The sequence below is a fragment of the Lontra canadensis genome, unplaced genomic scaffold (assembly GCF_010015895.1).
Source record: "Lontra canadensis isolate GAN:19392208 unplaced genomic scaffold, GSC_riverotter_1.0 scaffold18, whole genome shotgun sequence".
In the NCBI taxonomy this organism is placed as follows: domain Eukaryota; kingdom Metazoa; phylum Chordata; class Mammalia; order Carnivora; family Mustelidae; genus Lontra; species Lontra canadensis.
Genome location: NW_022631012.1, coordinates 9,299,080 through 9,314,577, shown reverse-complemented (window position 1 = coordinate 9,314,577; position 15,498 = coordinate 9,299,080). Strand labels below are relative to the sequence as shown.

Below are 15,498 nucleotides of genomic sequence, written 5' to 3'. Positions count from 1 at the left end.
AAAAGGGAAGAGGGATTAAATGTGCCCATTTATTGGAAGCCCTGGGACACCTAGAAGGGATGTGTAATCCTGGTCAAGGCCCACATCAGAGTCTTCGTTCACTTAGAACTTCAGTTCAATACCCCTGCGAATCCTTGCAAAGGCTTTCCAGCTTTCAGATTCCCCTCTCTCACATCAGCCTGCCATCGCTGCATCCTGTTGACTCCCCAGGAATAAATAGAAACAATTCTTCCAAGCCAGACAACCCCTGAGTTCACATTTACAACCCAGGACTCAAGCTGTTTTGCTTTTAATTTTACTATTACTACATCCAATACAGCTAGGTTGTAATTTTGGCCAACATCAGTTGATGCTTCTAATTTGTGGCTTCTATTTATTTTTGTAAAGTGAATTAATTCCTGGCTCTATTAATCCAGCAAAATCCATGAATCCTTAATGTTCAGTTTGCTAAGAATGAGTCACAGTGTATTTGTTCCTTCTCAAATATGACTTCTTGCTGAGCGTTGGATGAGCTCCTCTTAGGTAGCGCGCCTTATATCTTGGATGATTTATTCACTTTCATGTTCCGTAGAATTTACTGCAAAAGGTTGACATGAATACTTACAGTTTGGGATCTAATATAATCTCTTGGATGGCAATTAATAAATAAAAGATGGTTACTATTGTTGACAGAGGAGCTAAGCTTTCTCAGATAGCGTTCTTCATCTTCTTGTTTTCACCAAACTTCACGTCAGACATCCTGAGGGGTTGATGGTGTAAAATATTTTCTGTAAACGCCAAAGCTTTTACTGTTGCTTCAATACCCCAAACCTCTATGTTGCCTTTTGTTTTCTTGTCAAAAATGATCTTATCCAATTTCTGTTTCTTCAACTTGCCTTCCTTCCTGAAAATATTAGAAGTATGCCTCTTTTTTGAATTTAGTAGCAACATAGTCTCAGTGTTTGTGACTTGCAAGTAGCATCTGAAATCTGTCCCTGAAATTTCTTGTAATTTTTTTTCGTTCAAGCTCATCTCGGTTGCATTGATCCAAGATACACTGTCGCCTATAAAATGCAGTGTTTATTGTCTCATGTATGTTGTCCAAAGTGCAGAATTGCCTCCTGTAAGTTAATGATGAAAGTAGAATTATAGGAACATCTGATCTTTGTAGTTTGCCTACTTGGCCAATCTCACGGGACTAATCTAGACTGATGATCTTCTTCTAGAGACGAGGACTCTGTGGGCCAGTTTAAGTAGCTTGACTCTAATCGAATTGAGGACAGAGGCCAAGTTTCTCTTTAGAGCAGAAATGCTGGAGTGAGGCTGCCTAAGGACAATTCCCGGTTCTGACGCAGAGTGAGTGTGTAATTTTACAGCCGTTATTTCTCTGCTCTGTGCGTGAGTTCTCTCATCTATAAAATGGGATTAACAATAATAACTGTCAGGATTATAGGAAGGTAATACAGGTAAAGCACTTAGAATAGGACAAAGCTTGTCATGCCATGTTAGCTATTAGAATTATTATTATTCTATGTTGAACATATGGAAAAGAGGCATTGAGTAAGGTACTTTATGTACATAATCCTTAGTATGTACTCAATCTGATCTGTCGAAAAACTGCACAGTAGTTTATTCCCAGAAACGCAAATGTGGCCTCCGTGTGGTAATAACCTCCTTCACAACTGGAGAGGATCAGGAGATGTCACCCCAGTGGAAAGGGACCTGATAGAATTATTTCCATCTTTAAAATAATCTTTGTGCTGCTGGTATTTAGATAGCCTAATCCTGCTACAGACAACCAGAAAGCCTGACTGTGGCTGGGAATGGAGGTCACGGCATGGGGGAAAGGGGCAGCTACAGGGCCAAATGGTGCCAATGAAAGATATTATATATCAGAAAACAAATTGCTAGAATTCACTTAGGTTTTGGGTTTGTTTGTTTGTTTGTTTGGAATTACATATTACACTTAAAAATTACCCCTTTTCTAGATACCCAGATAGAAATACAGGTTTGGATAATAAGCATTGACACAGAAAAGTTATTTTCTTTCTTGCTTTGCTTTATTTATTTTTTGACTAAATGAATTGCATTCATGATACATGAATAGCCACTAGAGTGAAGTGTTTAATCATAAAAATTACAATCACTTCAATGTTGATTTCTATGCATAGTATGTTACTCAATAATCACAAAAATGATCATGGAAATGGTAGAAGCTACCGTATAGGGGGACCTGGGTGGCTCAGTCAGTTGAGGGTCCGATTCTTGATTTCAGCTCAGGTCATGATCTCACGGTCATGAAATTGAGCTCTGCATTGGGCTCTGTGCTCAGCGGGGAGTCTGCTTGAGACTTTCCCTCTCCTTCTACCTCTCCCCTCTCCAAAGCTTGCTTGCTCGCTCTCTCTCTCTCTCTCTCTAAAAAAATATATCTTTAAAAAGCCACAATGTAGGGAATACTTTGGATGGGCACTGTGAGAGAAGGCCTCTTGATCTTAGATGCCCTGTGTGTGTGTGTGCATGTATAATCTCTATAGACTGCTAGAAACGTTCAAATTCATAGATATCTGTGTATGGGCATATATACACACAGGCATATTTATATAGTATATGTTATCATTTTAAATCTTACCACAACTTCACAAAAAAAAAAAAAAAGGAAACTAAGGTTACAAGAACTCAAACCACTTGGTCAAGGTCACGAAAAGTTGGCAAAGCTGGGGTCAAACCCCAAACCCTACCCACTCAGAAACCCCCCTTTTTAAAGATGCCCAAACAAATATTTTTGGAACAGCAGACTTTTCCACTACACCACACCATGCCTCATTGGGGAAAGGGTCAATTTTTGCCCTTTCTTTTCCAGACTCTCCAAGCAAAGATTTCGGTCCAACTCTGGGTTTGAAAAAGTCCAGTTCCTTGGAGAGCCTCCAGACTGCGGTTGCTGAGGTCAGGAAGAACGAACTTCCCTTCCACAGGCCCCGGCCGCACATGGTTCGTGGCCGCGGCTGCAACGAGAGTTTCCGGGCAGCCATTGACAAATCCTATGACGGACCGGAAGAGCTCGAAGCCGGTAGGACTAAGGGCCTCCTTACCCGCTTTCTTCATCTCATTATCATCCGCGAATCATAGCCAAGGATGTGTGCTTAATGACAAAGAAAAATGATTTAAGGATCACAATTATATTTTTGATATTAAAAGTAATTCATTTTCCTGATATGTTTTGCCCTTTGGCTTAACGAACGTGGAATTGGCTGACACAATATGCGATTTATTCAACAGTGCAAACGCTAAAGAAATGTCCCCTTTCACTTTCCTACAAGGACCAACTGTCATTTGCCCTTAGGCTGAGCACTAAGTATGCATTTCTTGACATTCTTATTCAAGTCATTAGAAGCAGCCTCAACCTGAGGACTGACTGCGTTAATTGGGTAAAAGCAGTTGGGTTACATGTGTCCTCAGAAACCTCTCCTGGAAATAAACTCGCCCTGTTTGTTTGCCAGCACATGGGCTCTCGGAGCCAATCGAGGTTAACAAGCTGTCTTTCAGAGATATTCGTGTTGTGCCACGGATCAAACCTTTCATACCACTGGCTGAACCACCCACTGCTCCCTCCTCCCCACAGGAAGCCTTACTTGAAGTAACCAGATTTAGGTAGTTGTCTCTTCAAAGGGTACAAGTAGCCACATGCAAGGGTAGAACTCTGGCATGGTTCCTTCATCCCTCTGTATTTTACATTTAACTTTTCTTGATACACTAACCGTGAGTGCCCCTGAACACATGTATTGATTTTTCTCTCTGCACAGACGGTCTGTCTGACAAGAGCTCTCACTCCGGCCAAGGGGCTCTGAGTTGTGAATCTGTCCCTCAGGGGAACCCTGAGCTGGAGGACGGGGAGCAGAAAGCCAGGAAAATCAAAAAACCGAAAGAGAAGGAGAAGAAGAAGGAAAAGGGCAAACTGAAAGTCAAGGAGAAAAAGCTGAAAGAGGAAAATGAAGACCCAGAGAGGAAAATAAAGAAGAAAGGGTTCGGTGCCATGCTGAGGTATGGGCGTGCTGTGAAGGCACAGTGGGCCTTGTCTTGCTTTTTGGTTTTTCCTGGTGAAATCGCTAATCTGTGTGTATCCAGAAAACAATGGCAAGTGTTCCCTCCTTTTTAGCTAAGAGCATAAAAATCTCAACTGCGAAGGCACTTGTTCCTTTCCTGCAGAAGCAGAAGGAGCCTTCCTGGGTGGCCCCCGAGGCTTCCTGGGATGATAGGAGGCTGTGATCAGTTTGCTGTGAACTAAAGGCTGATGCCTGGTAGAGGCACGGGCTGTGCTTGCAGCCCTTGGTTTATGCGGTGGATTAAATGCGTCTTCAGTGTAGGGAAAGCGAGAGGTGAGAGGGAGTCCCCCACCACGGCGTGTATGACACCCCTGGTGACTTAGAGAAGACAGAGTAGATGTACGTCACTCACCCGCCCCGGAACCAGAGGTGTGTGGCCAGGCCTGTGAGCACGTTAGCACCTGCAGAAGCTAGGAGTGGTCAGTGGAGAGGTCACTGCGTCTAGGGTCAGAGCACCCGTCCTCAGTCCATGACCCTGCCCGGCTTCATGGGTTGCTTCACTTCCCCAAGCCTTCCTCTCTTCACTTTAACAGTGAGGCTGGGCACGTCCCCAAAGGGCACAATCAGAAACCAACTTTGGCTCCTGTCCTACAGCTAATTCCAAATGTGCTTTTTTGATGCTGAAACAATGTCCACGATTCAGTGACGTCATTCCACCCGATGGCTTTCTGGTCACTTTGGGTATTAAAACAACCTCTGCCTCGGAGTCTAAAACGCCAGTCTAATGTTAACCAAAAGTTCCCCTCCCTGCCCCTCAAGTCTCTACCCCAAGGTGATGTGGGGGCAAGATCCCACCTTCTGCTGCTTCTCAGTCTCTGGACCCAGGGGGAAGGGTAGGGCAGTTTTAGAACCAGGGTGGAATTCCTCTCCACCAGTCCTGCCATAGTGATATCCCAACCAGCCTGACATGTTCAGATTTCTCCAGGGCAGGGTCCAGCCCTGTTTTGTGCCTCCCCAGCTCTGGAGCCACGAGCCAAACCCAAGTTTGCATGCATGGGGAAGGAAGAGGGGCAGTGAGTGTTTGCGTCTCAAGCAAATGGGGAAGATGACCATCTCCCTTCATACAACTGCCTTCAAATTCTCTCAGGGGTCATCTTGCAGACTCCTCACTTACTTTATTGGTGGAAATGGGGGGAAGCAGCCCTTTCCATTATTTTCTTTGCTCTTACAACTTTCCATCACAGAGAATCTCTCTCTCAATCTCTATCCTTCTTTTATCCAGGGTCTGAAGGTGAGGGATGGGAGGTGATGTTGGCTACCTCTTAGTCAGCTCTTAGGAGATATCTCTTTCAAGAATACTGGGTGGCTGGGGTGCCTGGGTGGCTCAGTGGGTTAAGCCTCTGCCTTCGGCTCAGGTCATGGTCCCACGGTCCTGGGATTGAGCCCCATATCAGGCTCTCTGCTCAGTGGGGAGACTGCTTCCCCCTCCCCCTCTGCCTGCTTCTCCGCCTACTTGTGTGATCTCTCTTTCTCTCTCTCTCTGTGTCAAATAAATAAATAAATGAAATCTTAAAAAAAAAAAAGAATACTGGGTGGCATTTGTCATCAGATGGTTTTTTTTTTTAAGATTTTATTTATTTATTTTAGAAGGAGAAAGACACAAGTGTGAAGGGGGAGGAGCAGAGTTGGGGGAGGGAGTCTCAAGCAGACTCCTCACTGAGCACAGAGCCTGAAGCAGGGCTCAATCTCATGACCCTGAGATCACAACCCCAGGCAAATCCAAGAGTTGAATACTTAACCGACTAAACCAGCCAGGTACCCCAAGTTTGGGATTTTCAATGAAAATTTTCAAACAGAAACAGAAAGCTCTATTCTGTATCTGTTATTCATATGTAATATATGAATATAAATATAATCTGTTATTATATATAAATATGGAAAGACTCATTGAAACTGCAAAATCACATTTAGGCAACACAGATAATATTGATAGCAGTAGGACACGTCTCAATAAATGCTGGTTTGTTTTTCCTGGTGGTCTCTATAGACTCTGTCTTCCCATTTGACATTTTGAATGTTAAACTTGCCCTTTTTCCAGGTAATTATTATGATTGCCAGAATTTGCAGGCTATGCTTTAACCATCCTGATAATAATGACACACACAATCCAAATATATAGATGGAAATTGGCTTTGAATTTATGGAGGTCAGAGATTAAACAGGACAGGCTCTGCATGTGGAATGCTAAATTCAATCCCAGCTCTTCCTGTTATCTATCTAGGTAGCATTCGGCATACTGTTCAATCTATGTGCCTCAGTTTCCTCATCTGAAAAATGGAAATAATAATAGAATATACCATTATTATGGGAATTATATGTGTTTAGTTACATGTAACATGCTTATAGAACAGCACCTGGCAAGAAATACACATTCAATAGATGTTGTGGTAAGCAGAATAAAGGCCCCTTAAAGATGTCCATAGTGTAATCCCTGGTACCTGTGAATATGTCATGTTGCATAGCAAAGGAGAGTTAAGGTACAGATGGAACTAAGGTTGGGGATCATCTGACTTTAAGATAAAGATGATCATCCCAGATTCCCCCCATGACCCAAAGTAATTATGAGAATCCTTAAAAGTAGAAGAGAGGCCCACCTGGGAGGCTCAGTGGGTTAAACCTCTGCCTTAGGCTTGGGTCATGATCTCAGGGTCCTGGGATTGAGCCCCATATCGGGCTCTCTGCTCAGCGGGGAGTCTGCTTCCCCCACCCCCCGCCCCCTGCCTGCCTCTCTGCCTACTTGTGATCTCTGTCTGTCCAATAAATAAATAAAATCTTAAAAAAAAAATAAAAGAGGAATATATGACTGAAGAAGAAAAATACAGAGGAATGCGATGGTGCCAGCTTTGAGATGGAGGGAGGTGGCCATGAGCCAAGGAATGAGGGCAGCCTCTAGAAGTTAGAAAGGGCAGAGGAGGGGATTATGTCTAAAGAGCCTCTAGGAAAGAACCCTGCCTACCAAATCCTTAACTTCAGCCCATGTCTGTTGTTTAAGCCACTATGTTTAAGATACTCTTTTACAGCATCAATAGAAAGCTAACATAGTTATTATAATTATTAGTAGTACTTCTACAATATCATGGTAATTTATAAGAAAACAAGTTCCTCTTTAAGGTGTTAAAGAAAAAACAAAACAGATTTAACTAGAGTGGTCTACATATATAAAAACTATTAAAGCCTCACATATCCCATTTTTCTAGAATATTACTGAAGTAAGCCTTCACTCTATTTTTTGCTTCAATGACTCAATTTGGCCAATTCATACTCTGCTGCCGGAATATAGAGCCCATTCCTTCTGTTGTCCTATATACGCTGTATTTGCCTATGGTGGAAATCATACGTCCTAGATCCTTTAGACATCGAGCAATTCCGTTTTGTTTCCTTCTCCCGTTTTAGGAAAATTAAGATCTGAAAGGTGGTGTTTGATTTTATCTCCCGTGTAAAAATAGCAACTGTTTTCCATAGCCTTTTGCATCTGAGTGTGTGAGCATATTGGAGTTGCTGCTGCATGCACATTTTCAGCAACAAAGAACACAAAAGCTGTTGCCATTAGCCAACAGATTTTGCTTTAATTCTCATCTGTTGCTCAGATGCTATTGACTTCGTTTCTTTCTTATTTAAAAAAAGATTGATTGCTTTAAGGCTCTCTAGAAGGTAGATGTGTGGCTTAAATATGTATTATTTGTTCCATTATCTGCATTTTACAGCCACTCTCCTGACACGGAGCTTTAATGCAGGTTGTGCCATGGACAGTGGCACCTGGCCAAGGGCACATGTGGGGACGAAAATCATCTCCCTCTCCTCACCGAGCTACGCATCGCAAAAGTGAGAATGTGTTAGCAGTGGCTTTGCTCTGGTTGTAACATGCTAAGTGTTGTGTGCTTTTCTAATATTAGCTGGTCCATTCATGTTAATTTGACCTACTCCTGATCCTTTTGAAAAAATTATGGGGATCTCATTAATTTGTATCTTTAAATGTGCGGTCTGGTGCCAGTATGCATAATGCTTTTCTTTCTTTCTTTTTTTGTTTTTAAGATTTTATTTATTTATTTGACAGACAGAGATCACAAGTAGGCAGAAAGGCAGGCAGAGAGAGAGGAGGAAGCAGGCTCAGAGCAGAGAGCCTGATGCGGGGCTCAATCCCAGGACCCTGGGATCATGACCTGAGCCAAAAGCAGAGGCTTTAACCCACTGAACCACCAGGCACCCCCTTTTCTGATTTCAGAATTACCTCCTCATAGAGTCAACTATGGCTCTGACACAAGCCATGAATTATTATGGAAAAATATGCAACTCAAGAATCTACCAACTTTGTTAGTTTCCCTGAATCCTCTGTTTACCTGTTGTTGAAAGAGGACATTGGGGAATCAAGATGCTTAAATTTTTTCATCACGTGTTGGCTTCCTTACGGCCATGTTCTCTTCGTGGCACTAGACTGTAGAGATAATGCCTGTGGCTCCTTGCGGCCAAAGGCTGAAGCCCAGACCCACTCAGTAGACAAGCCAATTGCCATCAGCCCCCGGCTGTTCTTCTGGGGTCTAGCAGATCTTTTCTAAGCACTGGAGAGAAATAGCCTTTGGCCAACAAAATCTTGCCCAGTCTAGAGCAGAAAGCCCAGCATGAAGTCCCTAATTTCTTAATTATTTAATAGCCATGTGGATCTTTGGTTCTTTTTTTTTTTAAGATTTTATTTATTTATTTGAAAGACAGAGACCACAAGTAGGCAGAGAGGCAGGCAGAGAGAGGAGGAAGCAGGCTCCCTGCTGAGCAGAAAGCCCAATGCGGGGCTCGATCCCAGGACCCTGGGACCATGACCCGAGCCAAAGGCAGAGGCTTGAACCCACTGAGCCACCCAGGTGCCCTGGATCTTTACATTCCTTAAACTGATTTCTGTCCCAAGTCTGTGTTTAAAATCATTCCTTTATATCATATTTGCTGTTGCTTCCTTTTGATATTATAGGCCACTCACTTCAGAGACCTTTGAATTATCTACTTGTGCTGCACCCTGAATGGAAAACCTTGCTGTTGATCAAGTACCTTTTCTATACTCTTTGTGTGCTTTGGTACCTCAGAGAATTTTGCATGGTAAATTCCTTTTTAATGGATTAACAAATAACAAAGTGCTACACTTGCCCATAGAGAGGTTCATCTCTGTTTTAAAAATTTGCCCGCAGTCATTGACTAATAAACTATGTTGAATGCTTAGTCTTTGCCAAGCACCTTCATAATCAGTCTTCATTAATTCCATATTATTTACTGAATGCTTGTTTTGCATCAGGCAGTGTTCTAGACCCTAGGCATACAGTGATGAAGTCCTTGCTTTTATGGGTTTGTTGTTGTTTTGGGGGGTTTTTTTGGTCTTAGGAAAGAAAACTCAAAGACTTGAATTTCTTTTGGTGAGTTTAAGACAAAACAACGTGTAAAGTACTTGTAGCAAGGGATTTCCCAGGCAGAGGTGGGACACTGGGCTCAGCTACCTCGAGGACAAAGCACTTCCTTGTCAGCTTGAGGGAATCAATAGTCAATTTATTTGGTGCTGAACAAGACATCCAGGCTGCAGCTCTTACATGATTTGCATCCCAGTGAGGAGAAGAGAATAAACGCTAACTCAGGATGACTGAGATTATTTTGGACTCTAGTAGGTGTTACAAAGAAGGTGAAGTCAGAGGGATGGTGTCCTCTTCCTCACAGTGACTTACTGCCTAACAGACTGTGCCTCTGCCCAGGCCACACTGAATTTCAGCAGATTCGTTATCAGAACCTCTCATGCTGTGGTACTAAATGCCAAATCACTTTATGCCTACTCTTTTTTTAATTTTTATTTTTTTGCAGCATAGGAATATGAGGGTACGTTTAAACCAACTTCACATAAAGCTGTAACAGAACACTAACCCAATTGTGTCTGTTTTAGCATACAAAGCCCTATTGCACCTGAGGTAAACATTCTGAAGACACGTGGGCTTTAATCTAAAGGGCACACTCAATTTGCAGCTGTATGTGTCCACTCTGTCCCTCCTGGCCCATCAGTTGGATTTTCCTTTTTTTTTTTTTTTTTAAGTAGGCTCCACAACCAGTGTGGGACTTGAACTCACGACCCTGAGATCAAGAGTCACATGCTCTTCTGACTGAGCCAGCCAGGGGCCCCGGTTGGATATTCTTCATTGTTTCTTCTCAACTCAGCTAACATAGGTGTACCTCAGTGATATGCTGGTTTAATTTCTACATAGAGAAGACTAAATTATGAGCCCTAATGGCATAGGTTTTTTTTTATAATCTAAAGGCACCAGTTTTTTATATCTAAGCTTTGCAAGTGCTAAAGCACTTATGTTTCATTTGTTTTATACTAAAATATAGTATGTTATCGAAACTAAGGCATCTCCATATGACATCTTGCTGTGGATCATTTTAAAAAGAACACTTCTTCACACACACACACACACACACATACAAACCTTTCTCCTCCACCACAAACAACAACCCAGACATCATCACCATTGAATTTATACTTAACCTACTTAAAAAACTGTCCGTTACAACCTCTGTGGCCTTCATGAATCCCTTTGAGTCATCTACTCAGCAGTGAATGGGGGATAATAATACATCCTCTCCCAGTTGTTGTGAAATTGAAGTTAATGTATGTAAGCAGAGCTGTCAGGATAGTGTCTGCCTTGGTAGGTTTTTCTTCTTGTCTTCCTGCATGGCCCCACTCAGCCAGCCAGCCATCAGCGTTTGACTTGGAGCCCCCTAAACTTCTGTTTCAATTCTGTAAATTTTTCCTCTAATTGCTATTTTGTATTTCAGGTGAGCTTGCTCTATTTTCTTTAGACTGGACAGTTTTGCTTAAAAAAGCTGTAAGAAGTCATGACATCACGAAAATCATTCAATCCTTTCTATTTTATAAGCTTTGGGTCACTCCTTTCTAAATATAACCTTGAACTATTTTCAAAGGTTATCTCATCATTTGGTGGCATTGAATACAAATAGGAAGGGGACTCAGATGGAGGAACAGCCTTTTTTTTTTTTTTTTTCTATTTTTTTCCTTCCTGTGTTTCAGACCAGAGTGAATGGATGGGTTTTGGGCTTGATATTCTCAATGCATGGCTCATAGTTCTTTCATTGATTGCCTTGGAAGTTGTCTTATAATACATTACCCATAAAGATACATTTTGACTTGATTTTTAAATTAGGTTAGATAGAGACGGAATACTTAAATCTCCAGGGAGCATGACATCTGTCGTACATTTCTCCTCTTTACCTTGATCCCATAACGGCTGTTATAGGTCTCATGTACAATAAATGTAATGTGGCTGTGCCTGTCATTACTTCTTTCTAGACAGTGGCTGTAAAATGTCCAGGTATCCCTTCAGCTTTATGGGTATGAAGGGCAACCTATCTAATGTAGCCAGGCCAATGAAATTTTAACAGTCATTTCCCCAAAGGCAAAAGGCCAACAACAGGCTAGAGATAAGGTGCTTTGCTTCATGAAGTAGAGGCCAGCTTGAAATATGAAATTTCAGATGAAAAATGAAGCCAAAGTAGGTCAAAGGTCTTAGTTCAGCTGCAAGTTGTGTATGGAAATACATGGAAAACAGAGAACCTCACGGATCAGGGCAAAACGGCTGCATATATTAAGCCTGAGGGAAATATATGACCAGCAAAAAATGAATTTACATGGCAAAGGCTACTCACAGGTGCAACCATCCGTCCTTCTCCCTGGCTCACCGTGATGGAGCGGGAAAGGAATAGAAGCCGCAGACACATTGAAATTTTGTTAGGCTCCTTTTTTGTCTTTTGGGTAACAGAATTTTCTCACCTCACAGTCCGTCTTAAATTATTTACTTTCTCTTTCACGATAAGAGCCATGAATATTTTGTCTCCTCATTTTGTTAATTTGCCAATTTCCCTCTGAGCTAAGTGCCCTAGCAATTTTAATTTTTCATTCGAGTTAGGAAGAGCAATGACCGCCCCCACTTTTTTTTTTTTTTTTTTCATTATTACTATCACAGGCCTGGGCTCAGAATGCTACTTTTTATGACCAGCAGTGTTGAGCCCATAATGGAATTGCAAAGTAGAGAGTGTAATATACCGATATTGACTTCCATTAAACCCAGTGGTGTGATCGCTGATAATATTTATATATTTATGTATTATACATCCCAGCTTTTGTTCGTTTGCAACTAAGCACCAGAGAGGAAAATTAGCATCATAATAGGAATAGATTGCAGACAGGAGAATGTAAAGAAGTGGAGGGAGAGCCTCCATAAATAGGGCAAGGGAGACAAAATGATGAGGGTAGAGGCAAGTATGGTAACTAAAGAGTATAGATTAAATTTGGATCAGACACATTTAGGGTTGTGTGGCCAGCATTTATTTCTCAAGGGAAAGAAGACCCAGGGACAGACAGGCTGCTTGGCTGATAGGCTGGGAGGCTGAGTATGTAGACAAGTGAGCCACCGCAGTGCCCAGCGTGCAGAGTTTGTGTGGTGTCTGACTTCAGTAATTTTTTTCGGCTGTCATGCATGTCTGCAAATGTTTGTTTATCACTCTCTCTGTTTTCTTTGAGTATATGTTCATAGAGGGGCGAGGGGCATAGATGGGAGTTAATTAGTATACAAGTGTATGGGTAGCTTGTTTTCAAAATCGTTTGAAAAGCTGATTGCTGTTCATCGCCTTCCCTTCCTACCGTATGGAATCCCGATTCCTCTGGAGCTCTGTTTATGGCTGTCCAAAGCAGGATGATTTTCCTTGTACTTTTCATAATAACAAATGATCACGTAGAGTGTCAACCAGAAGGCTGATTTGTTTAATTAGGGTTCTCTTCTTCCCTTAACATGCGCGCACAACTCCCATTAAAGTTAATGCGAATTACGAAAGAGCACGAAGAAAAATAGATCCCTTTATCTCATTACTTTTCTTGGATAATGAGGTTTAGATTTGTTAACAGATCAGAACAAAAGTCCAGTGGAAAAAAAAAATCGGCTTAACTTTTAGAGAAATTGATATGCTACAAAGAACTTTCACAGGCACTAAAGTAGAAGATACACATTAATAAATAAACTTCATTAGCATTTAAGGTGAAATATAATCATTTAAAATGCTGGAATAAGAAAATGCAAAGGATTTCCTAATGGACCTATTTGCATACTCATATTAAATAACTAATAAAACATATTAACAGCAGGTTTATTCATATATATAAACACCTACCACTTCCTAGTTGAGACTGCATTTGCCTAATTTGCTTTGTACCATGTCCAGTGCAATGTCATGTCCTTGTGCAATGTTTACTTAATACTACTAGATAATGACATGTATAGATTTAATAATTTGCTTGAGGGGAAAAATGAAATTAGTTCTTTGTTTAGCACCTTTTATCTGAGAACTTCAATGTAATTTACTAACATCCATCTTTAAGATGCATGGGAGATGAGGGTGGCAAATAGTAGCTTCACTTTGCAGTAATAAAGAATGAGACATTGAGAAGTGAATCCGCCTGCCTAGAGCCAGACTTTGAACTGATGGCAATACCAAGTCCCCTCTTAATCACGGCTGCTGCCGTATTAGCATCCAAACATGCAATGACACAGCGTATTTGGATGCTAATACAAAGTATATGCAACTTTGTATATACTTTGATACACCCTGTAGAACCCATACGTTTTTATTTTTGCTACCCACTGGATTTTTCTGTCTCTAGTCAATGTATGAAACAGCAGTTTAATAACATGAGATGGTTCATAATTAAGGGAAAAGACTTGACTCTTTGGCATAATAACCATATGAGAGAGGCTTCCCAGAACAATTACAGACAGATAGAGGAGATACACAGATTGAAAGATGGATAAGAGGTACACAAATATTATGGGATTGCACATCTAGGACTATTATTGCAACCAAGCTAAATAATATCTAACAGGACTTTGGAAACAATCCAATTTTGCTTCTCCGGCCCAATGCTGATCATTTCTGCGTGGTGGCCTTCCCTCAACCTCAGCTTCAACATGGCTAAAATCTAATTCGTCATCCACCTGTCTAAGTCACCAGCTCAGCCCGATGTTCCTGACTCTGCAGGAGGCACTGCCAGGAATCCCACGGCATCCATCTAAGATGCCGCTCTCTCGCTGTACCCTCCCTTCCATGAGCCCACACTCCTGTTGATACTTGCGAAGCGCTGTCTCTGATGTCTCTGTGGCCTTCTTTGTCTCTGCTGCCATTCGCTGACCATGGTCTCTGTTATTTATAACTAGATTGTTTCAACAAACTCCTAGCTGCCTGCGTTCTTCCTTTCCTCCTTTTGGTTCATCCTAGACATAGCCAGCAGCCGTTTATGCCTTCGGATATCAGGTATTTAATGGAAAGCTTCTGCACAGAAGTGCATTATAGCCTAGTGGCCAGGATCAAATCCTCTGAGGCCAAATCTACTTAGGCTTACATCCCCAGCTCCATTTCTTCGTAGCTGTTGGTCCTATATCACCTGCCGGACTCACGTGCTCAGTTTCCTCTTCTGTGAAACTGGAATAATAAAGAGACCTACCTAATAGAGTTGCTTTGAGAGTGAATTCGATGATATATGAAACTGCCTGGCACATAGAAAGTTCTTAAAATGTAACCTATTCTGCTCCAGGAGCCAAGATGTTACCAATTACCAAGTCATTCCCAAAACTCCAACCGTCCTCTACAGCCTTCTACAGAGCTTGTTAAAGCTAGAGATCACTGGCCCTTACATAGGAGATTCTAATTCGTTGGTCTAGGATGACGTCTGGTATCTCTGATGATTGTGTTGCAGCGAGTCCCGGGAACCCCCTCTCGAGGGCGCTGTTAACTCCTGAAGTTCAAACTGTTTAGGTCGGCATTCAATACCCTCTGTAGTCGTATCCCAGTTTATTTTTCTCTTATTGTTTTTAACCGTCCCCTTGTGCAAACTCACCACTCTGATCAGATGACTCACTATTCCCTAAAACAGTCTTCGTGAGCACTAAGATGCCACCCTCTTTTGGATGGTCACCCTTCTCTCTGCCCCTCCCCCTCCCTCCCTTCCTCTCCCAGTCTTTGTCTCTGTCTCTTTCTCTCTCTCTCTCTCTCTCTCTCTCTCAGTCCTGCCAGACTTCTGAAGCCCACCCTAAGCCCCAGCCCCCTTACGTATCCTTCTTTGACTTGTGCATCTCTCTTTGTCTTCAAAATTCCTACATCCCGAGTCTTCTCTTTTGGATTTCCCATTGGCAGACTTGGGGTTTAGTTTAGGCTTTACATGTCTGTTTCCTGTCCTCGGTGGGGTCAGAAATTCCTCTCAGCAAAACCGCTGCCTCACAGCTCCTTGCACAGCACTGGCCCTTACTAAGCTTACAGGGTTGACAACGGCTCAGACGGCATGCTCATTGGAGTCGACCTATGTGGATATTAATGTGTTGTGCCCTTTAGTCCT

At 42.1% G+C, this 15,498-nt stretch overlaps 1 protein-coding gene across 1 annotated transcript in view; it reads left to right on the top strand.

Moving 5' to 3' along the window:
* The window catches only part of PARD3B (par-3 family cell polarity regulator beta), a 1,020,734-nt gene that overhangs the window by 722,346 nt on the left and 282,890 nt on the right, over window positions 1–15,498 (top strand). Inside the window, exons 17-18 of the mRNA XM_032859992.1 lie at window positions 2,840–3,046; window positions 3,780–4,017. Of these exons, the coding sequence (XP_032715883.1) occupies window positions 2,840–3,046; window positions 3,780–4,017 (445 nt within the window). The remainder of the gene's footprint in view (window positions 1–2,839; window positions 3,047–3,779; window positions 4,018–15,498) is intronic.